This window comes from Cavia porcellus, unplaced genomic scaffold (assembly GCF_034190915.1).
Source record: "Cavia porcellus strain 051 isolate PalLab524CR breed Dunkin Hartley unplaced genomic scaffold, mCavPor4.1 scaffold_10, whole genome shotgun sequence".
NCBI lineage: Eukaryota > Metazoa > Chordata > Mammalia > Rodentia > Caviidae > Cavia > Cavia porcellus.
Window position 1 is genome coordinate 23806640 of NW_026947493.1, and position 25765 is coordinate 23832404.

The 25765-nt window shown below is 41.4% G+C and overlaps 1 protein-coding gene across 4 annotated transcripts in view; it reads right to left on the reverse strand.

Annotated features, from left to right (window-relative positions):
* Nucleotides 1-25765, reverse strand: part of Osbpl10 (oxysterol binding protein like 10) — a 287054-nt gene that overhangs the window by 173058 nt on the left and 88231 nt on the right. For all 4 annotated transcript variants that reach the window (XM_063257089.1, XM_063257092.1, XM_063257088.1 and 1 more), the window contains exons 2-3: nt 11249-11424; nt 8091-8170 (exon numbers count right to left, since the gene is read on the reverse strand). In XM_063257089.1, the coding sequence (XP_063113159.1) occupies nt 8091-8170; nt 11249-11424 (256 nt within the window). The remainder of the gene's footprint in view (nt 1-8090; nt 8171-11248; nt 11425-25765) is intronic.

Sequence of the window (25765 nt, forward strand, 5' to 3'; positions counted from 1 at the left end):
GACTGTCTGCTTCTGGCAACCCACCGGGTTTCTCAGTTGGACCCTCAACTAGATCTCATGTGTACTTAACCAAGTGGGTGGGGACACTGGTCAAGTGACTGACTGCACATAGCCCTGGGGACAGATGCTCTCCCCATCAGAAACATGAAGGACCAACCAGTGCCTGTCACTGGCCAGTCTAGTCTGCCTCTCTTCAGCTTCCACTACTGGACAATGGCTCATCATTGCCCCAATTGCCAGGGGCAGGATCAAACATCACGGCAAAAATCAGGGAAGATGTGTTAGGGGCTGTCACCTGTACCTGCAGTCACTGGGAGGCTGGGTCAACTGGGGCAGGACAGGGAGGGAGCCCTGTGTCAGCTACTCCTGAGGCTGCCCAGGCCCCAGTCACAAAGAACAAGACTGGGCTTTGAGACCACAAAGCTTCACGTGAATGAATATGCAGCTATCATTCCAAGGGGACACACACAAAAAAAGAAGTCTGATTTGGGAAACTTCTTGCATGAATATTTATACATGCATTCCCCAAAACTCAGTGGCCTTCACAGCTCATTCAAGACCTCCTAAGACTCATAATGAATTTAAAATCTTGAATTAGACAATCACATTCCTTCATGACCAAATCTGCATAAGACTTTATCCTAAAATTTGCATTTCAATTTAGAACTCCCTAGCAAGGGCAATGAGCCCCAGCCATACACCAATCTGATCTCACCCGTGTCTTCATCTCCTCACACAGATGAGCATTCCAGGGATCAGGATCCTAGGGGTGACCATCACTTGTTTATTTCCAGGGAGCAAAGGTCCAGTGTGTGAGACAGACAGGAAGCCAAATCATTAAAGCTCAAGGTAGTAAAAGCTAGGCTATCACCAAGCCTGAGGCCCTGCGAGTCTGGTGAAAGGATTTAAATATGAGTAATGGAAACTATTTCAAGTATCTCAAATATCCACATTTCCTTATTTGATTTATCCATAAATGCGGGGAAATGATATACTACCTATGCTATTAGATGGGGAAATACCATTACAGACCAATAAAGACTTCCTTAGTTCAACTTCTTTTCTGCATGAAATCAAGAATAGATCCAGGAATTAGGGCTCAGAAATTACTAAGAAGAAGAAAAAATAAGTAACTCACTGGAAAATAAAAGACAAGAGGGCTAGCAGTGTAGCTCAGTGGTGGAGAACTTACCTAGCATGCATGAGATCATGAGGTGGCCCTGGGCTTAATCCCTAGCATTGCAAAAACACACACACAAAAACCCTCTACTGGAGATCCCAGTAATATCCTAAGAAACAGGTTTCCAATCCAATGCCCATGCAATCATTTTAAAAATAAAATAATCCACAAACAGAAGAGACCTGTGGTCGTAGGCTAGTCTTAGAGTCAATCATGCAGAAGATAAAGCTGTTCAGGAAAGTAAACCTATGACTGCTATACACATATGTAGAGAAAGACTAGAAGTACAGACCTCAAAATGTGGTAATGTATTTAACTCACATAGAAAAGCAAAGGGACACATCTGGAAGGAGGTGCATCTGAACATGTAACATCAGTGTCTTTACACTTTCCTATCTTTGAAATATTTTATACTATGTACAGGTAGTAGTAATATATATATATATATATATATATTTTTTTTTTGTACTGGCAAGTGAACTCACAACCTTGCACTTGCCAGGCAGGTGCTATACCTCTGAGCTAAATCCCCGGGCTCTATAAATTTTTAAACGTTACTTCCACTATGGAAAAGAAGCCTTTAGAAGCTATGAGTAGTTACAATAAGAATATTGTATATTAGGCCAAGGGCAGGGAGCCCAGTAAGAAAGAACCTAGCTGTTATGGTTTGCATCTAGATGTCCCCCCAGTGCCTCCTGTGCTCATGGGTAGGGCTTCTGGGAGGTGGCAGGATCATGGGTGTGAGATACTGATAGGATTAGCTCATAGTTCTGGGTGTGGCTGAATGAATTTAATGAAGGCAGAAGCTGCACTGGGTGTGGGGGGCACCAACCTATAGGCTTGTAGCCTGGATGAAATACAAAATGACAGAAGGAAGGTAGGCTCACTCCTTCCCGTCTCCCCAGCTGTCGACTATTTGTTCTCTGCCATTCCTGTGTGCCCTGCCACCCTGCCCTGGGCCAGCTGACTAAAAAACGGTACATCTACAAACTATGAGCTCAAATCAACCTTTGTCATCTAACTTGTGAGTATCAAGCATTTTGTCCCAGCAACAAAAAGTAACTGAGGCACCAGCCAAAACAAAAGATCAGGAATCCTTGAACCATATCAATCAAGACTGCATCTCAGTTCACCACCACTCAGCTGGTTGAAACTCTCCACTTTAAGAGGAAGTAAAGGGCCAGGGTTATGGTTCAATGGCACGGTGATTGCCTGGCAAGCACAAGGTCCCAAGTTCAATTCCTAGTACCACAAAAAAGAAAAAAAAAGTGACAAACATAACTACAAGTCACACACTGCCCACCATGTAAGCTCTGACAGTCTCAGTCGTCTAACTCAGAAATGAAGATAACACCAGCAATCTCACAGGGCCACAGTGAACAGTGATTCAATTATGGAGGCAGCACTCACAAATGTTTATTAACTATCATTACTTCTTTCAACAATCAATTCCTGTCCCGTTCTCAGGGCTTATCAAACTCTTATAGCATCACAGCCCCTACTATGAGAGTTTCCTAACAGCACCCACATGATGAAGATACAAAGCCACCGATGCTCCTGCCCTGACACCGTGTAAGTTACACAAGTAAATTCCTCTGACGACGGTCCTCAGTGGTCTCTCTCAACATTTTTGCAGTCTTGCAGTGTTCTAAACTGTTTTAATGGTTACCCTGCATTAAAACCAGGATGCTCCAAAAAAAATGAAATACTTAGGAATCAATCTAACAAAGGAAATAAAAGATCAATACATTGAAAATTACAGTACTCTGAAAAAGGAGATCAAAAAGGCTATCAGAAGATGGAAAGCTATCCCCTGCTCATGGGTAGAAGAACCAACAGTGAAAATGGTCATATGCCCAAAACTCTTCTACAGATTTAAAGCAACCCTAATCAAAATACTATTAGCATACCTCACAGATCTAGGGAAAACATACCTGAAATCCATTTGGAACCAGAAGAGACTTAGAATAGCAAAAGCAAGGCAGGGGGCATCACAATGCCTGATTTGAAATTATACTACAAAGCTATTGTGATAAAAACAACATGGTACTGGCAAAAAAAGAAAGCACACTTGGAAATCAATGAAACGGATTTGATGCAGAAACACATTCAGCCACCTTATTTTTGACAAAAGGGCTAAACATATTCAGTGGAAAAAAGATAACCTCATTAATAAATGGTACTGGAAAAACTGGCTTTGTACATTCCAAAGATTAAAACTAGAACTGTATCACTCATTATGCACCAAACTAAAATCAAAATGAATCAAAGATCTAAATATTAAAATAGAAACACTAAATATGTTGAAAGAAAGAATAGGTAGAACTCTTGAAGACACAGGAATAGTCAAAGATTCTATGAACAAAACCCAATCACATAGGAAATACCACAAAGAACCAAAAACCGAGATCTCATCTTATTAAAAAGCTTCTGCACAGCAAAAGAAATCACCAACAGAGTAAAAAAACAATCCACAAAAGGGGAAAAAATTTTAGTCAATTGTCCCTCAGCCAAAGGACTAATACCTAGAACATATAAAGAATTGCAAAAGGTCAAGACTCCCCAAATTTAAAATCCAGCCCAAAAATGGACATCTGAGATGAATACAAACCTCTCAGATGAAGAAAAATAAACAGCAAATAGATACATGAAAAAAATGTTTCAACATCAATGATCATTCAAGAGATGGTAATTAAAACACTTAGACTTCATCTCACCCCAGAATGAATGGGTATCAAGAAATCAACAGTATCAAATGCTAGAGGGGCTGTGGGGAAAAAGGGAATTCTCATTGTTGGTGGGAATGCAGACTGGTGCAACCACTATGGAAATCAGTGTGGAGATTCCTCAAAAAACTAGGGTTAGGGGGAAAAAAACTAGAATTAGAGATCTCATTTGACTCAGCTACTCCCCTTCTGGGCATCTTCCCAGAACAATTAAAAACATCATATCAGAGTGATACATGCGTACCCATATTTATAGCAGCACAGTTCATAATAGCTAAATCCTAGAAACAACCCAAATGCCTATCAATCAAGAAATGAATTAAAAAGTGGTTTTTTATACAGTGGAATACTATTCAGTCATAAAAGGATAAACCTGAAACATTTCTAGGTAAATAGATGGACCTTGAGACCACACTCTTAAGTGAAATCCACCAAATGCACATGTATAAATCTTACATTGTTTCCCTGGTCTGAGAAACTGAAAGAGTAAATAAAAACCAAAATGTGCAATAGATACTGTGAAACAGGAAAAAACTGTTCAAAGGAAAGAGTAACTAGGGAGGGGAAAGGGGGACAAGAAGGAAAGGAAAAGAAAAAAATGATAGAAGGCGAAAATAACAAAGCTTTGTAAATAAGGAGGAGAAGAGGGGTTGAAGGAGGGGGTTAGGAAAAGAGGAATCAAGATATATCATGTACAGGTGCAAATTCCCTATGATGAATATGATCATCATGTATACCTCAACTGTACTAATACACTTAATAAGCAAATTGACCAGCAGTGACAGGATGATGGAAATTGAGAATTATGACTTAAATATTTGGAATACTGGTTGACATTTTCACTTTGAAAACATTTAAATTTTTAACTCTGAAGATATATAAAAAGTTGAGTAAAACTGCTAAATATATAAATAAACAAAATCAAACCAGGATGCTATTTTGTTGATTGTTTCCACAGAAAGTCTTCTACTCTTCCTAGGACACCAGTCCTGCACCTTGCCAATTCTACCTCCAGTAACATCAGAAGTCACAGTTTAAACCCATGGGACATCAAAAAGTAGGAGGTTCTCTACTACCTGGCAGCTCATGTCTATCGGGAAACACAAATGATCCTAAAATGGACCCCACCACCAGCAGAAGAAGCACGTGGTGACCTGATCTCCCATCTGCGAAATAAAAGCAAGAGCAAGAAACCAGGAGACCCTGGTTCCAGGTGCGTTCACTCACCTAGTTCAAGTCTCAGGTCCCTGGCTCCCTAGGCAGAGTCTCCCTGTGCATAACCACAGAAGGCTGGGCCCATAGCCAGGTCTTTAGATCTCCAGTGCCAAGATACTTTAAAGCTTGATTTAGGATCATCCACTCATGATATTTGTAAGAACGAATAGCAAGAAAATTTGCCACATACTCACTTAAGTAGCAAAGATGTAAAAGAGTCAGCTATTGACGTGCACAATAGCATGGGTGAAATTCAAAAGCATTTTTGTAAGTGAAAGAAATGTGACACAAAAAGCTGTGTGAGTCCATCTGTGCAGAACACTCTAGAAAAAGCAAAACTATAGAGATGGGTCAATGGCTACAGTTGAGAGGAGGGTAAAGAGGGTGGTGAGCTGACCCTATCACGGTAAAGAAAGACATTTGGGGGGTATAATTTGATTTTGATGGTAGGTGAATGATTATACAATCTGTCAAAACTCAAGTTTACACTTAAACAAGTAAATCTGACTGCCTCCAAATTATATCTCAATAAACCTGAAAATTTTAAAGGTAATTGATTAGTCAATACTAATCTTCTATAATAAAAAAGACTATTTAATCTTCCACAAGCAAAATAATTCGATTTCTGAAAAAATAGTCTCATTAATCACATATTAAATAAAGGTAGCTTTGGGAACAATTCCTTTTTTTCATTTTACTTCTAGACTGGGGAAAACACCAGGGAGTGATTAAAGCAGGTCAGGGTTTCATAACCACTAGACTTGTCACCTTTAAGCCTTTACCCACTAGGGAGTTTTATGATTCTGTTCTCCTGCAGTCCTCACTAAAGTGAGTTAAAATGCTGGTAGCAGCCCACCCACCCAATATGTGTTCTAAGAAACCTTTGATTTTACCTACAAAGTCTTTAACAGGTGAAAGTTCTAGTAGTTGTAGGGACAATATTCTCTGGAATCTGCTGGGAAGATCTATGAAGAGAAGACAGCATAAACTCCCAACAACCACAATGCTAATCTAGCAACGATCCTACAGTTACCTGGATGCCAGTTTACCATTCACTGTAAGCGCCACTTCATTTTCACCAGTAATTTCTGCCTAAATAGCCTCGCACTTCATAATGTTTTTGCTGAACAAGAAGATCTGTTCACACTGGGAATGTGAACTCATACCTAGTCCCAAAGGCTAGGGCATGAGTCAATGTTAGCATCAACTTTGCCTCCAGTTATCAAATTAGGAACTTAAATGCCCAGTTATTTATTTTGGTTCTATTATTAATCAGTGTTCCTAAAACGAACCAGAAAGTATATCAAGAAATCAAGTTGTCTCTTTAAAGTCTTTTCTTACCAGTAGGATGCCTTCACTTTCCCTTCTCCCCAGTGATTCACCAAAAGAAAAAGAAATGCAGAATTGGAAGTTCAAACTAAGGTATCTTCTTAAGACAATTTAGCAGTGTCTATGAAAATCCAAAAGACACACATTCTATGATTCAGCAATTCCACTGAAATAAATTCATCCTACAGATACAAACTTAGGGAGAGTTAAAAAATGTATATATGTAATGAAAATACTCATAGTATTACAAAAAGGAACATAAATGTCCATGGACTTACAGTACATATACCCACTCCTTGGAGCACTAGCCAGCTACCCTAAAAGGGGTGAATTATAGCCATCTGTCTAATATGGCAAGGTCTCCAAAGTATTATGCAAGTGAAATAACTAAACACTGTGTAGTCCCACTGATACCCAAACTAGATGCAGGTAGAGGTGCTAGACAGCTAACACACATACCACACACAGACTAGTACACCCCTAAGTCACTAGACTGTATACAACAGTAGTTATCTCTAATAAGCAATCAGTAGGGATAGCTCCTTTCTGCTTCATTCTCTAGTTTATAAAAACAAGAAAGTAAAAAGATACAAGGGAAAAAACCAAACTGCCCTGCCTTGATACGTATAAAATACTCCAGAATGTCTAGAACTCCCACCACAATTCCTAGAAAATAAAAGGTCTGACGAGGAAATGTTTTGGAAGAAGGACTCACCTACAATTATTGATAACTCAACTGGGCAAAGTCAAGAGGTCCATGGTGGGTGACTGTGACTGTCAAAAGCAAGTTAAGAACAAGAGGATATCTCATTTTAAAAAGTCATTTTGAAGAAATCATTTAAGACTGCAGTAGGAGCCAGAAGAGCAAAGTGACTTAAGATTTCCCAAGGCCTGATCTAGCAAGCCAGCAGATTATATGGATTCATTTAAGTTTAAAGTGTGCATCTAGCTAACGGATGTAACACAGAACAAGATAACAACTGGATACACTAAATTTGAACTCACAATAGGGGCAGCCATTTGAGCATCAGTTTTAACAAATACTTATTGCTCTGGATAAATGCTTTTGTAATAATGTCCTATTCTTTAGTAACTGAATATTCTTCACAATCTTCGAAAATGCCTTCCTCATCCTCCCACACATCTAACACAAGATCTCTCAAGATCTTGAAGAAAAAAATTACCACTTGGATGCCAAATTACTCAAGAACATTCTTATACTCTTAGAATACAGATTCTCCTTGCAGGGGCCATAATCAGCATGAGGTCTTGGTTTTATTTAAGGATCAGTGACAACAGCTAGTCTTCAAGAACTATAAATCTGATGACTGACTCCACAATGAAATCACCCACGCAAGTTTCCCAATGGGCCAATTAACAGCTACCTAAATTGACTACAGAAAGCAATAAAAGTGTCTTTCTAGAATCAGTACTGACAGTATCTGTGTGTTCTGCCTCTAACAAAATCCGTGTCTTCAGACCAGGCTTTAAATTTTAACACAGCAGGACAAGGATGAATTCCATTACAGTGGATAATTTAAATATAACTGAAAAACATCTTCCCTGAAGACACAGATGACTGGGCAGAGAGCAGCCAACCAGGTGACTCAGAGGCCGCCTGCCTTTCCCTGGTTACTTACCTTCGAATTCGTTTCCATGTGGTATTTGGCACAAGCTCGAAGCTGAGTCACCCAAAACTGTCTCTCTTTTGCATCGGCAGCTAAAATAGAGAACACACAGAAGGAAACACTTGTAGAAATTGTTCCAAAACACATTAAACTTATTTCTACACCCACCTAAGAGGACAAGGGGTTCAGGCACCACCGAGAGGTACAGGGAAAAGTCGGAGAAAAGCAAATGCCAATCAGCGTCCTCAAGGGGCCTGAACTTACACCAAGAACCAAATCACAACCAAGACACATGGTGTGGTGAGCCTATCCCAGTTACTCGAGAGGCTGAGGCAGGTTCAAAGCCAGCCTGGGCAAACAAGTGAGACCCAGCCTCAAAATTTTAAAGAGCTGGGGATGTGAGCTCAGCAGTAGAGTACCTTTGGATTAACCTCAGTACAAAGGAAAAAACAAAAGGAGGAGGGGATGGGGTGAAAAATCACCAAATCATACTGAATCCCACAAAATCCCTCTTGGGACAGATTAAGAATTTATTCTAAAATGTGTTCTAAGAACAATTTCACCATTTTTTTTTTTCAATTTGCTCTGAAAGTCAGTTCCACTTCTTTAAAGAGGCAGCAGGGAAAGAAATGTGATTATTTTTAAATGCTGCTACCTGGTATGGCTGTTAGAAGGATCAGAAGACAGTTCTCAGGGCTCAGTTGAATTTCCATGGTAATATATGTTCTCAAGGAGTCACATGATTCATATGAATAGAACAAGACACCAACTGCTGCCTTACCAAAGGCACCAAATCCCCGGGACATTAACATGCAAGTCAAGTGCGTGGCCATCATCTTACATCACACCCTGTCTCTAAAGAATACATGTGACCTTCTTCCTGAAGCAAGAGGATTTCAAGTCCAAGCCCAGCCTAAGTAATTTGTGAGATCCTATCTCTAACTGGAGAGAGGGAGACATGGAGAGAGGGCGAGAGAGAGAGAGAGAGAGAGAGAGAGAGAGAGAGAGAGAGAGAACAAAGAGGGTTGGGGATATAGCTCAGTGTGAGGATCCTGGGTTCAACTCTAGCACCACAAAAACAAGAAAACAAATATCATGGGCACACAGCAGGTTCTAATAAATTCTAAATTAGCTGAACTGCATGAATAGCTGCATAAATATTGTCATATGATATTAACTACATACATGTTGTCTGGGGGGAAAAATGATTCCTATAGAAATTATACTTGTTTTAAAAAATGAGCCTAAGTGTTATCTGTCAATAAAACCCAACTTCAGCATAAACTTCTGAGAATTCTTAGGCTGGGTTCTGTTTAAGGGATGGAGATGGCCCCTTTCAAATGGAACAAGAATATTTATTTGGCAGTAGGCCTGTTTCGTAGCATAGGATCAGGTGAAATTCGTTTGCAGAGAAAAAGAAAGTCCTCTCCAAAAGCTCAGCAGTGAAAATATTCCCCCAAACTGAATACCATGATGTCACCCTCCAATTCCACCACAGACAGGGATGCAGGAAATGAAAAGCCTGCCGGTGGGTGGGCCGAAGACAAGTTATAAACATGGAAATTTACCCTGCCTCTTTTCAAGTTAAGGGTTTGCTAAAGTTAGCATTTGTGACTATGTCATGCAAATAATAAAACTTTTATGTTTGCTATTAAGATTAGCCTTCTAAAAAAGCTGGGGTTTAATAACCCACAGAATGTTAATGATCCACTGGGCAAAACGAGATGGCTCAATTGCCCAACAAGTTGGAGTTTTTTCTTTTGTGTGGGTCTGTGTCATTTTACAAACCATAAGAAGGGAGAAAGTGCCATCAAATTTTTGCCTGCTATTGTTTCTGCTCTTAATTTCTTAAGCAATAAAGGGCAATTTACAGACGAGGACCATACAGATCTAACCAGCTGGAACGCACGCTGCATGAAATCTCAGAGGAACATGAATCTCTTGGCACTTTCCTGAAAAACCAAAAAACTTTCTTCAACCACAGGCAGTTTCATTTCATAGGGTTTGGGACTGTTTTAGAGATTCCGAAATAGACTTTGTATCTGGAAGATAAAGAAACTAGCTTATGCCCTCTCCTATGCAGTAAAGCCTGGCAGTAGAGGAGAGAAACCAGATCAGTGGGTGGGGAATCCAGGCCCTCAGTGTGGCTGAGGTGACCCCCCATAATCCTGGATAGACAGATGACACGGGGTCGTCTCTTGGTCCTTCTTGATGCTTACTTAGGCAATGTTAAGTAAGAAGGCAGAAACAGCAACTGTCCTCCACGTCTAACACACAGCCCACATCCTCAGGCCTCAGTAAAGAGCACTGATTTGTAACTGTGCCTAAGTGTGTATATGCATTTGGATTTTTGAAACATCAGACTCTCCTGCTGAACGATCTAAAAAATTATACTGCCACAGTCACTATGCAGTAGACACTCCCTAAAAGTGAACATCAGACTCCCTTTTGAGAGTCATCCTCACTTCTGAGGATGCTAGACAGGGATTGGCTTTCAGGAGGCAGAGATGAGAGAGAAATATACAACCACAGAGGATTTGGACAGGACTTGAATAAAAGATCTTGTACCCAGAGAAGGTTCCAAGCATGCGTATGAGTGTCCAACCCTCTTGACTACACAGAGTAAAGAGGATTTATAAATTATATAACATGGTTAACATATACAAACAACTAAACTTCATTATGTTTTTTACAACATTAAAATGAAATAACACAATAAGCCCATGAGGCATGAGCTGGACATGTCAGAGAGACTTGAGGGGAAGGAAATATAGTCTGTAAAACTTTTATTTTTTTTTCCCCTATAGAAAATTCTCCCACAGGGAACTGGAATGAAGATTTATACTGTAAGACCAGAGAAAATAGATAGCGGGTGAATAATAAAAATTCTCAGAGGTCCCAAGCCTCAGCCATCTTTACAATTGTTCCCTTTCCTTGGTCTTTAATTCCTCAATTAATTAAGACAGCAATTCCTGAGGTCAGCACCACCTTCCCAACCTTGGTATAAGAAAGGCAGAGACTGTCACCACAGAGTTCTCCAAACACAGTAAATTATTAAAGGTGATTTTAAAAGAAAACAATTTCTTTAAAAAACTAAGAGAGCCAGCACTACTGCAACTATAAAGCAGCCCACAAGGCCCAAATGAAAAGGCACCAGGTGCAGGACGTACCTCTCAGTTTATACATCTCTCCGCTAGCAGAGTACACAACCAGCATGTGGGGAGCTTCATCACTCATGGACACTATGGCTCCAGACAAAGACAGGACTCCTCGAGGCTTCTGGTGTTTGCTTTGCTCATTCACAAAATACTGTAGGATGCCAGCCTCAAAATCCAGCACAAAGTACCTGCACAGAGAAAGCACATCATTTTTCTCTACCAGCCTACTCCACACAGCAAAGCAGAAAAAATGAAACAATCCTGAAGTTGACATCAGTGCTCCAGTGCTCCATGCTGGAGACTGAAAGATCCTCCCACCGCCCCACCAAAGTCAGCCCGAGTAAGGAGCACAGTGTTCACTGTATTCTTAAATCACAGGGGATCTTCTGACAACCCACAGTAGCAAGGCTAGGTGTATTCAGGACTTGGTACAAAGCCCACCACCTAAGCATCAGAACAACAGGGGACTAACAGAAGCCTTGCCAAACAGCCTCTCCTAGAATGCTCCTCATGGTATCACCAGAACAGCTGGGACTCGGCAGACCAGGGAGAGATGGTTTCACACCCAGGCAGCAGCAATAAGCATGGCCTCCCACCAAGGGCATGAGTACTCTGAGGACACATTGAGCAGCTGGCATCATCTTCCAGGGACCTGTGGGCGCTTCTGCAGAAGTCACTCGGACACCCTTTGACAAACTGTTCCATATAACCTCTTGCACAAAGGACATCCAAGGTCAAAGAAAAACTGCAGATTGCCGACACTCACACAAGTCTCTGTAGCTAAGTATTCACCCCAATTATCCTCTGAAACTATCACCATGAAATGTTCTACACAAATTCCTCTTCTGTATCAAGACGGAAATGTCTTCCTCTGAGACTCAGTCTTTTCTAGTCACCTCAACCAGTACAGCACTGGCTGATCTTTCTGCTTCTCCCTTTGTGTCCCACCCACACCTGCCTTTTCTCACTTCCTATTCTCCAAGTTGCCTTTTATGCCACTGTATCTTTGCATGCACTGCTCCTCTTGTCTAGAGCAGTTACTCAAAGTGTAGTTGACAAATTTTAATGGTACACAACCAACACAACTATGATACTGGTCCACAACAGCCTTTTGAAACTCTTCTTGTATTCAGCTTTGTTTTGTTTTGGTACCAGGAATCGAACTCATGACCTTGCATTTGTCAGACAGGCGCTTATGCCACTGAGCTAAATCCCCAGCCTTATTGTATTGGCTTTGTTTCAACATCCAACTGCACAATCAGTTTAACTTTTATCACTGCAGAATTCAGATGGCAAACACATGGCGCACAGAAGTTACAACCAGTCATGAAACAACCACAACGCAGTTGGGAGGAGGACCTTCACCAGACACAGGTTGAAAAATACCTGTATCGGCCTGTAATATGAATTCCACTTCTTGCCATGTTAATGTTCCTAGGAAGATCTAACATTTCTCCTCATATCACCCAGGGAACTCTCCTTCATGGCACCGGCCACAGGGAACCCTCTGTTTGTGACTCATTCTCAGTCAGTGTCTGGTTTCCCCACCATACCTTACGCTCTGGGGAGGCAGAACCTATATTCCTACAGTACTGGCAAGGTACCTGACACTTGCATTCACTATTCACTTGTTAAGGAAATGAATAAAGAAAAACCACTGAAACCCATAGTTCCTCACCCTGGAACTTGGAATACCTGGACCTTAAAGAGATGCTGCAAAATATTTCACTTTCGAGGAGCACATGTAATGTCAAACATAGGCCAGATGCTGTCCACACCATTAACTGGGGTCCCCACAACAGATTCAGTGTAAGATATACTATAGTCCTTCAGTGACGGTCTGTGCAACTGATTTCAGCAGTACTGTGACATAGACACACATCAAGGCTACAGGTGCAGCTCGGTGGTGGAAGCTGTGCCTCACACGCATGAGGCTCTGGGTTTAAAATGCAGCATGCATGAGTACACGTGCGCACGTGCACACACACACACACACACACACACACACACACACACAATATAGAAGTGGAAAACAGAGCAACATCATCTCAGGATTCAAGATTTGAGAAACTGTGCTATACCAAATAGGTGCACAAATTCCATTCAATTGAATACTGAGTTGTTAGAGCTTAAGTATGTGCAAAGTTTATAATGAAACTGTTAGGTACTACTTACTTTAACCTAAAAGTACCACCAACAAAGTTTATAAACTTCCCACCTGTCTTGTTTTATGTCGATGGCCTCCAGGCCTCATGCGTTTGCATTGTGCATTTGTGATTGGTTCATTGTCTAGAGCTTGGATTGATGGTGTCAGTGCTATACCCGCCTAGGGGTGGAGCCAGTATAGAATGTAATGGCAGAAAGAAAGTGTGTCTCTCCCTCTTGCCAGTTTCCACCTTGCTGTTTGCAGTTGCCATGAACTGCGGCCCTGCCATACCACCCTGCCTTGGAGCCAACTGAGTGTGGACTGAAACTTCCAAAAGCTGTAAGAAATAAACCTTTCCTTTTCCAACTTTGGGCATCAGGTATTTTGTCTCAGTGACGAGTAATAGGTAACTAAGACACCACCTAATTTACTCTGACTAGAAACTAACAGACAAACATTGTGCCCATTTTACAGATAGCCTAAGGTACACAGAAACTAGAAATCCAAGCCCTATTCCTAGGCATCTATTGTCCATGATTCAGTGACTACAACAGTCACAAACTCTATTTTAATCTCACTTAAGTCTTCCTTGTCTCTTCTCTCCATGTCCTTCTCTAGCATGTGCCTAGTAATTTATTCCCCAAAACTCCCTGCTCCAGAAGAACTCAGTGTTGCAGCCCCTCTCCCAGGCACCAAAGGTCCCTCTCCCTCTCCTCCACCCTCTTCGTCCTCCTCCGTGGAGCCAGGAAGTCATCAGCACATGACTATGGCATCTCAAACCTCTACCGCCTCCATCCCCCTAAGAAATCTTCCACTTTGGGTTATTTTTAATATTCCAGATGGCCTGCACAAGATTATTTTACTCCTCTCCTTTGCTCGTCTCTCAAGTCACTGCAATACACTTCTGGTTCTCATGACTAGCATGGAAAATATCAAAGCATGAAAATGTATTATGACCAGAACTAACCCAGCAGTATCAGAGACCGAAGCTGGTAAGAGATTGAGCCAACAGAATGTGACCCCAGGTGATGCAGGCCTGGCCCATAAATACAGACACACACACCACTCTCACACATGCAGTCTAGGACAGTAACAATGGGCACTAGCAAATCCACGAAGGTGCTGCCTCAGACTCTGAATCACCACCTGACAGAGAATCCTCCACTGGTGCCCATCAGACCAGACGGCCACATGGACGACAGGTCACTGAGAGGGAGGCCTGGCACGGTGGCTAGAAAAGGTTCTGCTGCCCTTCAAAACAAGAACAACCAGGATTTAGCTCAGCGACATAAGCACCTCTTGCAAGCATGTGGTCATGAGTTCGATCCCTGGTACCAAAAATAAAGAAGAACATCATCATCAACGGTAATTTGTATGCTGCCAGTGGTCACATTAAGAACTGACTTTAGCCCAGCATGGTGGTGCATACCTATAATCCCAGCACTCAGGAGACTGAAACAGGAGGCTTGCTGCAAATTTGAGACTAGCCTGGGCTACAGTGTGTGTTCAAGGCCAGCCTGAACTGCACGGCGAGACCCTGCCCCCAAAAAAAACCAAAAAGGAAAAAAATAGAGCTGATCTTGCTCAGGAGGAAATGTTCAAATTTACCTATGTTCTATGTCCTTGGGACTGTACCTGCTGGCGGTAATCAGAGCACTAACCTGGCATTCCCACTGATGAGGGTGCCACTCTTACACCCACTAGGGGAGGCACAAAAGGACAGAGACTATATTTTCAACGGAAAGGCTAACACAACTTGTCCTCAACTTCCTTAGTTTCTCCATTCACTCTGTCACTGTGCAGAGGAGAAAAGGTGGACCTCAACTTCTCCCTGCTTCCTGTCCCCACCAGCCCGGCCCCGTAGCCGGGCAGCTCACATTTGCTTCAGTTGCCTTCCCTTGGCGGCATCCTGGCCAAAAAGTCAGCTATACGGCGGCAAAGGACATAATCCAGAAGCCCATACAGAATAATCAACTGACCGGTTTTCTCAGTCAGGATGGCAAAATTACCAACTGATGTCGCATTAGGCAGGATACGGGACAGGTCAGTGACATTTTACATCACCTATTACAAACTGGTACCTTAATTCTAACCTTTTGCCTCAGATGGAGGAGGAGGTTCCTGTTACTTCCTAAAATATTTCAAATGTAAATCCACAAGTCTGAGTCCCGTGTCCTCAGGCAGGTCACCAATAATTCCCTCCTTTTCTAAAGGTGGTTACATTTTTATCTATTGGAGAGGACCAGTAGATTCTAATCAGCAACGTGCCACACTAAACAAAACGGTCTTTCAGCACGGCCTTGAAAGGTGCATTAGCTCCAGTCACACACAGGTAAAAGCTGTCTGTGTGACATTAAAGAGAGCGATTCCTGTTGGTCACATCCCCTGGGAGGGAAGAAAATTAAATCTGGTTTGCCACAGGGTCGTGGCTCTGTCAGGCACTGCTATCCGAAAGCCCAGCTTTCCTTTTAAATAGGAAAGTCAAGCATATTTCATCATTAAGCCAAGCAAAACTGCTAGATAAATAAAAATTCTAAAACATTCTTAAAGGTTTTTCCCTTGTAGAAAAAAGGAGTAAGATAAACCTAAGTCCTAAGTTTTTTTTAAAAACTCACTTTTTATTGAGTATATCTGACAAATAAAATCATACATATTTAAGGTGTACCACATCATGTTTTAAAATACATATACATTATAAAATGATTACCATAATCAAGCTAATTAACATAGCTATCACCTCACATACTTACAGTAATTCTTCATCTCTTCCACTTAGAAATATTTTATAATAGCTCAAATCAAGATTCAAGAAAGAAAAGTATATTCATCATCTCTCTCCCAGAGACAGATGAAAACAATTCAGTGAACACTAATCGAGACAATTTCTTGATATCTTTGCATAGAGCTATCAAGACACTTCTTAAAACAAAACTGGCACTGGCCTATGTACTGCTTTTGACCTGCTTCAGAGTGGACACCTTTTCACCTCAAATCTGTAACATCAAGATCTCCCAAGTATACTCCCAAGTAACTCTTTTCCATCTCCCGTTACCTTCCTTTACACCCCCACTTAGTTCCTTCCACTTTTCTTTTTTTTTTTAATTTTATTTAAGGAGAAAAAGAAAAAAAAGGGTACAAGTTATACAGAATTTCAGAAAAAATAAACAGTAGGAAATCACTAGCTAATAGATTACATATTGCCATCTTAGAAATAATTGTTCAAGTTACAAAATTAAAGCATATAAAGTAGACTTTCAAACAGTGAGACTGCAAACAGTTCTGTTCAATGATCCAACAAAACTTAGTAATACGGTTATCTATCTTATACACTTAAATATACATGCAGTTATATCCTTTAGAGCACTTTCTTTTCCTCTCTTTTGTACAATGACAATTACACATTTTGGGTTTTATTACTCCCATAGTTCTTATTACTTTTTTTTGAAGAGAGTAAAACCAAATGTAACATAACAGAACAGAGTCAGTCAAATCAAAAGGATGGACATAATACATAATGTAAAAACAAAACACAAGGTGATCAACAATGGTTACCATAATGCCTCTTGCTATCTTAAAAAGAACTGTCTATATCATCAGTTATAATAAAATTAAACAAAACAGTAAAGAATAAAACCAAAACATTGGAGACATTACAGGACTTCAAAGAAAGATAACAATCAACCAGAATGGGAGTCATAATGAATCTTATTGTCTTCACAGTTGTGGCCTATACTTTCGAACTTGGTACTATCAAGCACAGCAGAATAGGGAAAAATCAGTCAAAACAAGAAGGTGAGAGCAATACAGGGTTTCAAATCAAGTTAATAGGAAATCAAAGTGGGTTACTATAATATATCCTATTTTTTATTTATTTTTCCCTTAAAAAGATAAAAACAAAAAAATAAATAATTAAAAAAAGGAGATTGAGATAAAAAGAGGGCATAACAACAAAACAGCGCAGGTCAAAACATAATCATTTAAGCAAAATAGTGTTTCACCACAAGATATCCTGACATAAAAGTAGTTACCATAGTGTCTCTTTCCTTGAAATCTTTGAGTATAACTTCATATACTGTAGCACCAAACATATCAAGACAATGTAAAACCATTCAAGAGAATAACAGTATTACAGGGTATTTAGAATCAACTATCAGAAAATGAACAATGGTTTCTGTATAATCTTCTTGTTTATAAAAGTTTTTGTTTACATTATCACATATAATAAAATCCAATAAGATACAACCTGTTAAGACCGATGGAGACAGAAGAATAAAAGCTTGATGGGACTTAAAAACAAGATGATACTAAATCAGCATTAGCTATTATGATGTTTGTTTTCTCCAAAACAGCTGTTCCTGCCATCCAACCTTCTCTGCCTCATTTCTGTTGAGCTCTTTTTTTGTCATTAGTTGTCAGTTTGTCTTCTTCATTTCACTTTCTGCTCCATTCATTGTGGCCTCTCTGCCACTGTTTCTGGAATCTTGGTATTTTTCTTTTTTAGAATATCCTGCAGTATTCTCTGTAGAGTTGAATTGGTGGTTGGAAATTCCCCTAGTTCCTCTTTATCCTGGAAGCACCTTGTTTTTCCATCAATTTCTAGGGACAGTTGTGCAGGATATATCAGTCTTGGCTGGAGATTATTATCTTTCAAAGCTTGAATTATTTCCCCCCACACTCTTTGTGATTTGATGGTTTGTGCTGCTGTAATTCTGATGGGTGTTCCCTTGTAAGTGATCTGTTTCTTGTCTCTGACGGCTTTTAATATTATGTTCTTATATTGGATTTCTGGAATTTTGATTATTATATGCCTGGGTGTAGCTCTGTTTGGGTTGTAGGTGGCTGGGGTCCTGTATGCCTCAGACATCTGAGTATCTTTACCTTTTGCTAAATTAGGGAAATTCTCCTGTATTATTTCTGTGAATAGCTTTTGTAGTTCATTTGTTTGTGTCCCTACTTCTTTTATGTTCTTAATTCTTAAGTTATAGATCCTCTTATCATCTTCTAGCCTTTATATTATTTCTGTTTGTTTTCTTGTTATTTTTAAGAAGGTTTTCATTTCATGCTCCCACATTACAAATTTGCCCTCCAGTTCAGATAATCTATCCTTAGTTTCTTTCAAGCTGTTATGCCAGCTTTCAATAGAGTCTTTAGTTTCCTGGTAATCTCTTTGAACCTGCTTCACGTATTCTATGTTTTCTCTATTTTCTCCATCAAACAATTCTCCCCTTTTTTTCTGTTCTTCCATTCTACCATCTGTTTTTTCTTGGGAGATGCTTAGCATTTCTCTAACTATTCTACTTATATCTTGCTTTATTTCGTTAAATACTTCACTTTTGAACTCGTCTATGAGGCTCCAGAGATATCGCTTTACGTCTATTGGTACCATGTCTCATATTGCATGTATTCTCCTTTGCATTTACCTTTCCTGGATCAGTGTTCTCAGGACTGGGGACTGAGGACCCTTTCTTATTGCTCCCTCTTCCCATACTTTTTGTTCCTTCCATACAAGTGAATGTAAGAGGCCCAGTTTGAATTGCACTGGTGTTCCCGCCCACTGCAGTGTACTAGGGAGACACAGACCTGGGCAGCCTCTGTTGGGCCCACCCCTCCAGGTCAACCTACTGAAGGCTTCACTGCTAGGGTGCACTGCCAGGCGCTGGGACCTGGTTTGGGCTAGCCTACTGGGTCTTGTCAGTGGTGTCACCCAGGCCAAGTACTCTGTACCAATCCCACTTGAGAGGGGAATATGCGACTAAAGTCACTGCAACGTCCAATTCTGGCTTGTCTGCCCAGTTCCAGAATGTCCTCTTTTGGAGTCTCCTAGTCTATGGAAGGGTCCCCATTCCTCTCACTCACTGCAGGTCAATGCAGGGCTCCCCGCCAGTCCCGCTCTCAACTCCATTCATGGATTCCCACTCTCTGAGCTTTCACACATCTCTCTCCTTGCTGAGCCAATTCAGACGCAGCAGTGGTGGCAGGAAATTCAAATCGGAGCTTCCAGAAGCGCAGGTTCCAGCTTCCACACTGAGATTTTATCTGCTCCAGTTATAGCATCAGGACTGTATTTCCAGTTGGTTTCTCTCAGCTTAGTTCATGCCTGGGTCAGCAGGATATATCTCCCCTTGCTTAGGACTCCTCACACCGCACCATTCCTGGATTCTAAGCTGGGTATCTCAGAGAGCCTCTGTAGCTGCTTTATCTATCCACCATGTTCTCCGGGAAGTCCATTCCACTTTTCTAATAACAACCTCCTTTCTACTTTCATGTTTTTTGGATCCCACATATTACAGAAAACCATGCTATATTTGTCCGAGTACAGCTTGTTTCACTTCACGTGATGATCCCAAACCTCAACTGGTTTCCTACAGATGATATAATTCCACTTTTCTTTACTACTGAATAGCACACCATTGTGTATACACACACATTTTCTGAAGCCATTCATCTACCAACAGGCATCCAGGCTGCTTCACTGTCTTGGCCATTGTGAATCATGCTACACAGGTAGCATGTACACAGGATACCTGTGAACAGATCCATAGGTATCGCTGCAGCATGCTGACTTGGATTTCTTCTGGTATATACCAAGGAGTGGTGTAGCTGGATCAAATGGTAGCTCTACTTTTTACTAAAGGTTTTTTTATTTTTTTGTTTTTGTCATCTCAATACAAAACACTCTACCCACAAGCTATCATCTCTCAATTCCTCCCACTAAATCTAGTTCCTAAGGTTCTGTTAGATCCAGTATATGTTCAATTAGTACCTTGGAGCTGTAGTGGGCAATTTCTTTCTTTTTTTTTTTTTGTAGAAGAGAGAAAGTATGTCTTTAATTTTATTTAAAGAAAAAAATAAAACAAAACAGTAAAAGGGTCCAAGTAATACAGAATTTCAAAAAAATAAACAGTAAGAAATCACTAGTTAATAGATTACATATTGTTATCTTAGAAACAGTTGTTCAAGTTATAAAATTAAAGCATACAAAGTGGACATTCAAACAGTGAGACTGCAAACAGTTGTGTTCAATGATCCAATAAAAACTTAGTAATATGGTCATTGCACACTGTAGTGTGCAATTTCACTGCTGTGCAGGAGATCTTCATTGTGGAGACAAAGTGTTCTCTTCACTATGAAGAACAAAACAATCAAAGGATGTAGGGGGAGAAAAAAGAAAATGAAAGAAGAGTCAACTCCATGCACAAAGCCACCTTAATTGTTATCAGGCCAGGTTCTTGGTGGCATCTCTGTCACCCAAATCCCAAGGCCCAAAGATAAGGCAAGGGGCTCAAGACAAGCCACTGCCTACAAACATACCTCAGATAAATCTGGCTGCCTTCAAAGAAATGCAAGCCACACCTCCATGCTCTCATACACACTCGCACCTGCACATATGCACACTTAAAATGGAACCCAGAAACACATGCATCTCACACTCAGGTATCATACATGCTCACAGTGGCACACTCATATAGCCACACCCATCGTCATAAACATACTCATGCACACTTGGACAGTGGCACACTCTCATGGAGCCACTGGATAAGCACACTTACAAGTGCAAGCACATCCACAGGTATTCACACTCACTTGCATGTGCCTTTATTTACTCCCATAGGCACTGCCTGTCTAGTAGGTGCATTTCCAGTCTAGCATCCCTCAAAGTCCTCTGTCTGCCCCATGGCCCTTTCACTCAACCACCCCAACTACCTAACAAAGTTTCAGTGAGGATCCAAACAAACTTTAGGATCTAAATACAGATGAAAGCATATATCTTTACTGGAGGAGGGAAAAGGTCTACAGCATAAAAGCAGTCAGTCACCAAAGCCCAAGCAAAAAGAAAAAGGCCAAGAAGGCTGGGGGCATGGCAGTGGTCAGCAGCACATCAATACTGACAGGTAAATGTTATAACCAAACTGCTGTGCAAGAGAAGCTGAGCAAAACGTGTGGGAAAAAAACAAAAATAGTATTTATATTAGCAGTACAGGTGGAACTGAACCCAGGGTCTTTGCACTAGCAATAATCATTTTGCTTTTTTTCTAAGACAGGATCTCACTATGTAGCCCACCTAACCTCAAATTTGCAGAATCCTCCTATCCTAGCTTTCCACATGCTGGGATTACAGCATGCACTATTACGTCCAGCCCCATATATATATATTTTTTTTTTAATTATTTTTTTTTGAAACAGGGTTTCACTTTGACTCTGGGCTGAAGTCAAACTTAAGACCTTCCTGCCTCAGCTTCCCAGAGTGTGGGAATTACAAGGCATGCACCATCGCATCTGGCTGAAATTTTCCTTTGACACAGACCTCTGCTCCATAGGCTTATCTCAACAAAAAGTAAAATCATTTCATCTAAATTCAAAAGGAAAAATTAAATCAAGAATTAAAGAGCCAGAGAAGGGGAACAGGGACTTTCTCCTTGACATCTGAACACAGTTACTTTCACCAACCACCATGTCACCATTACTAGGAGGGTCCTCGTGAGGACCAGGCCCTCAGTTCCACATCAGGCGGGAAGGCCAGAGCCACTGAGGCACAGCACCCTGAGTGAAAGGGAGCATCCTTACAGACCGGCGCCTGTCGCCGCTGCATCTGCCTGGCCTTCTCCACCCACACTCACTGTCTGAGAAGCAGGTGCTCCTGACTGCTAGGCTGGGAGCACAGCACCTGAGCTTTGCCTACTGTGCCCCAACAGGGGCCACGGTCACCTCATTCTTCAGCTTCTAGCCCTCTGCACAGGGGGCTGTCTGTAGCCCACCCCTTCCAGAATCTCAATCTGGATGCCCACAGACACACCAAACTCAGAGGCAGGGCTCTGGTCCCTGGGCTGTCTCCTCCTCCACGCTCCGAGGGCCTTGACTGTGCAGGGTGGTCAGGGCTATAGGGAACGGTCCTTCCCCACTGTGCACACAGACTCTGGAGCTTCAGTAGCTTCCATGTCCCTTCTGGTATGATCACAGCAAACATCACCACTGAGCCCAAGAAGCGCCCTGTTTCTCAAACTTCCAATCCACTACCGTCGAGAGATGAAATGTGGGGGGCGAAATCAAAGTGAAGCACACTGTGTTGGAAGGGAGGCAAAACTGAGGCTGCCTTTCCCAAATGTATCTTAAGTCTCCAGAATTAATATCATCTGTGAATAATTTACTCAGTGCTTCTTGCAACAGATTCAGGTCCTCCCAGAAGTGAGCTCTGTGGAGCTGCCAGTTTCCCAGCAGCAGGGATCTAAACATCCTCAAGTGGAAGCTTAATCACAGTGATGAGAGAAACTAGAACAAGACATCCCAAACATGTCCCAACCTTGATGGTAAAGGGAAAAACAGCAAGGTCACGAGTCTGATCCCTGGTACCAAAAAAAACCTGTAAAAAAGTTTGGCCATATCTTTCCAAATAAGAAATGAAACTAGTTTTACAGCAAAATAAAATCCATATATTAAAAGACAATCCAATAAAGTATACTTTTTAAAAAAGAACACTAAAATGTTTTGCCTTCTAAACAGTTTCTTGAGGCTTGATCTAGCTACATTCTGCTCCTGAATCAGGAAGCTTATTTAGATGCGTGTGTGCGTAGAGTCCTTATAGTCGAGATTAGGAAAAAATGAAACTTGCATTTCACAATGCTTCCTAAATTTTGCCAAAGCCCCCTGACACGTTCATGAAGAGGCCACACATGCATGATAGCAGTGGCCTGTACCACCTGTGGCAAATTTTACAAATGCATGGGACAGCCACGCCCATAGCCCTGCTGGTTCAAACCAGCAGGAACATGTTAACATACAAAATCCGGTGAAAAATGAAAACCAAGATAAAACTTTACAATTTTATTTGTCACTCTTCAGATCTGCCACGCTTCCCCCACCACACACTCAACAAACACATGAGCACCCTCCGCGATGCAACCCAGATGAATATACTAAAGCGTTAGCCAACCTCATTTTGTCTTGTATGGAAGAGCTAAATTCTCAATCGTAACAGCCCAAGCAGTGGATTTCTTCATCTTGTCACTTTGGAACTATTTTTTTTTTTAATTTAAAGAAAAGTTACAGAAATCACCCGGCACAGACTTTTGCCTACTATGATCACTGCCCAGCATTCTGCAGGTGCTCACCTGGACAGACAGCCCCACATAAAGCACCAGAAGGTTAAGAGACCTGAGGTTAAGAGACTGCTGCTCAAGACCACCTAATAAAACAGCAGCCTCAGTCAGAGCAAACTTTTACCGGGAGCTCTGATGCACTGCACTTGGATTTGATCTATGATGAGATGCAACCTGCTTTTAAAAACTAAAAGATTTAATACTAAAACCAACCTCCACCTAGGAAAGATCAACACAAGCTTTCAGAAGATTGCCTTGTTACCAGCTCTGAGTTAACTCCCAGGGTTCTGGTGCTTGTAAGGAGAAGTCTTTACTACTTTTAAACTTCTTTAGGGGAGTTACTACGGATTGAACTCCTGGGTTCTAGACTACATCCCAGCCCCCAGGAGTCTCATTAAATCATTTACTTGCCCAGGCTGTGCTCAAATTTGCATTCTCCTGGCTCAGCCTCCTACAAAGCTGGGTTTCCAGGCATGCACCACCATTCCCCTCCCAGGCTGTATCTTCACAATCACAAATCTTACTTTCACTCTTACCATCAACAATGCTGGGGAATTACCTGTGGATACTTGAGATGGGCCGAGTTCTGATTCAGGTCTCTGCTTTGAGTCTGAACAAACATCAAATTAACTGGAAAGAGACCCGATACTGCTAGTGTCAGTGTCAAGGCGGTAGGCCCTCCAGCCAGGACCCTCCCTGCAGAGGGAGATGAGAAGCTGTGCCTCAAGGTCAGTAGACACTAGCCCAGGCATAATCAGGCCCCGGGGCTCAGCTCTGCCCTCTAACACAGGACAGGATCAGGCTGTGAGCCCCACTCTCCCTGGCCTCAACAAGTCCTCTTACTTTCTTAGCAGCAGAACAGAAGAGGTACCACTCGGCTGCAGCAGAGGCCAGCAACTTTTAAACTCTGCCTGCATTAAAATCACTTGGACGTGGTTAAGTCCCAAGTTCCCCACCTCATCCACTATCCATGTGTGCCCCGCCTCCTCAGACCTGTGGTTTAGGACTGGCACCGGGGGAGGATGAGGCCTGCTAGGGGAGCATACTTTGGGGGCCATTTGTAAATAAAATGTTGCCAAAAGCAAAGTGGAGCCACTTGTATCAATCTTAATCAAAAAGCAAACCTGGAGGATATGAAGCAAAGGTTCTTAGGCAAGACTGTCTAACAGTCACATCAGGACTGCCAGGGCCATTGGCTGGCCCAGGGGTCACTGCAACTCATGCAAAAAGTACTTCTCCAGGATGCAACAGTTCTGTGACTCTTGATACTAATCACTATGGCCAAGCGTTACTGTTTCAAAACACCTGGTGTAATCTTCTTGCCTGTGAAAACTTCCCCTTGTTGCAACTTCCTGGAGCATGCCCATGGTTTATTATGGCCGGTAAAGTCATGCTGCAGTGCTCCCGTAGTCACAAATAAACAGCACCGTTCCTTGAAGAATCTCTCCTGGTTTTCTGGATTTTTTTTTTAATTTAGGTTGACACACAGATTCTCACTTTTGTCACCTCAGGCATGTTTGTTACTCATCTACTCAGAGCCTCGATTTCTATGTTTGTGACAGCTGAAAGCTGGCTAATTCTTTTCTGCAGACCATTCCACCATCTCTGGTGCCTAAAGGTCTGTCTGCTTCTCAAATAAGAACTTCCAAAAGTATATATTAGGTTCCTAAGTGCAGACAGAAATTGAATTTGATGCTGATGCTCATACTGGATTGTATCAGCAATTTCATTTACCACAATGCCAAGACAAAACACCAGACACAGCCTGTGGTTTTTTTTTTTTTTGGGGGGGGGGTACCACAGAAATATTATTTGGCAGGCACTTGGTTTTCAGTGATGTTTGCTATACATAGGTCCTGCAATATGGATAAGTCACTTTGGGTAAATTTATACAGGTATGGTTAACATGCACATAATGGGGCCATAATTTGTACGTCAATTACTGAATGGCTTGAACTACCATGGCCTGTCTGTCTCATCAGGTGCTTTCTATTAATTTACTAATTAATTTTAGTGAAAAAGATGGATGAAAGTGATTAGCTCAATTTGTACCACCAGTGGTACAAGCCACCAGATTAGACAGTCATGCATATACTTAGGGCGGTGTAAGCTGGCGGGAACATGTTAAAGTAGAAAATCCATATAAATTTAATAATGTTTTGAAGAATGTAGCTCTAATCCAAAAACTCAATTTTTCCTAAAACTAAATTTTATTTGCAAGAATTCACTCATTTGTTTTTAAAAATAATTTGCTAAATACCTACTAAGTGCCAGCTATCATGCTATATG